General features: G+C 56.7%; 1 protein-coding gene across 1 annotated transcript; it reads right to left on the bottom strand.

Moving 5' to 3' along the window:
* Positions 1-670, bottom strand: DQ04_24571000 (Tbingi protein; the record flags this gene model as incomplete). Its single annotated transcript, XM_009318240.1, has 1 exon — positions 1-670. A coding segment is annotated over one exon (670 nt), but the record flags the coding sequence as incomplete, so codon positions are not given.

Raw genomic sequence — 670 nt, 5'->3', positions numbered from 1 at the left:
GGTAGCTACACGCAATCGGTCCTGCACCTGACTTTGCTTGGGCAATGGGCTCTCCGTTGAGGTAAATCATGGCTGCTGCGCTAGATTTTACTCCCAGCTCGAAAGAGCCATCCGTCCATAGCTCATAGTGGAGGCGATCGGGTGGTTTAGGTCCCTTCCGGCGGAAGTGTCGGGCTATCCATCTGGTACATGCTTGATGCTTGGCCTCGTCCGGGTCCTCCGCGGTGACACCTTCAAGCGATGTGTGAAACAGTGCTCGAGATGCCCACCGCAGCGTGAGGGGCGCCAGGGGCGGGACCCTGGCTTCGATGTGGGGGTTCTGGGTATTGTGCCATGGTGGTGTTATACAGTTGTCTTGCGGGGCGGTCGGTCGAGTATACCACTCTGCCACTGTCACGCACAGCCCCCCTAGCGTTTCGCACAGGAGCATATATTTGAGGCTACGGGTGAGCACCATCGTACTTCGTGGCTGCGGGCTGGCCTCCAGTAAAGCATGTTCTATGCGGTTGCCTTTGCGAATGCCGGCGATTATTTTACTGGCTTTGCATTGCCCAGCGTCGAGAGCTGAGCGCGAGGTGGATGATGCGTCCCAGTACCATACTTCTATACCATACATTGCTTTGGCTTGCACTAGAGCCAAGTAGAAGGCACGCAGTGTGTCTCTCTTCGG

Source organism: Trypanosoma grayi (genome assembly GCF_000691245.1).
Source record: "Trypanosoma grayi strain ANR4 Tgr_2457_V1, whole genome shotgun sequence".
Taxonomy (NCBI): domain Eukaryota; phylum Euglenozoa; class Kinetoplastea; order Trypanosomatida; family Trypanosomatidae; genus Trypanosoma; species Trypanosoma grayi.
This window is presented reverse-complemented; position numbering and strand designations above follow the sequence as displayed.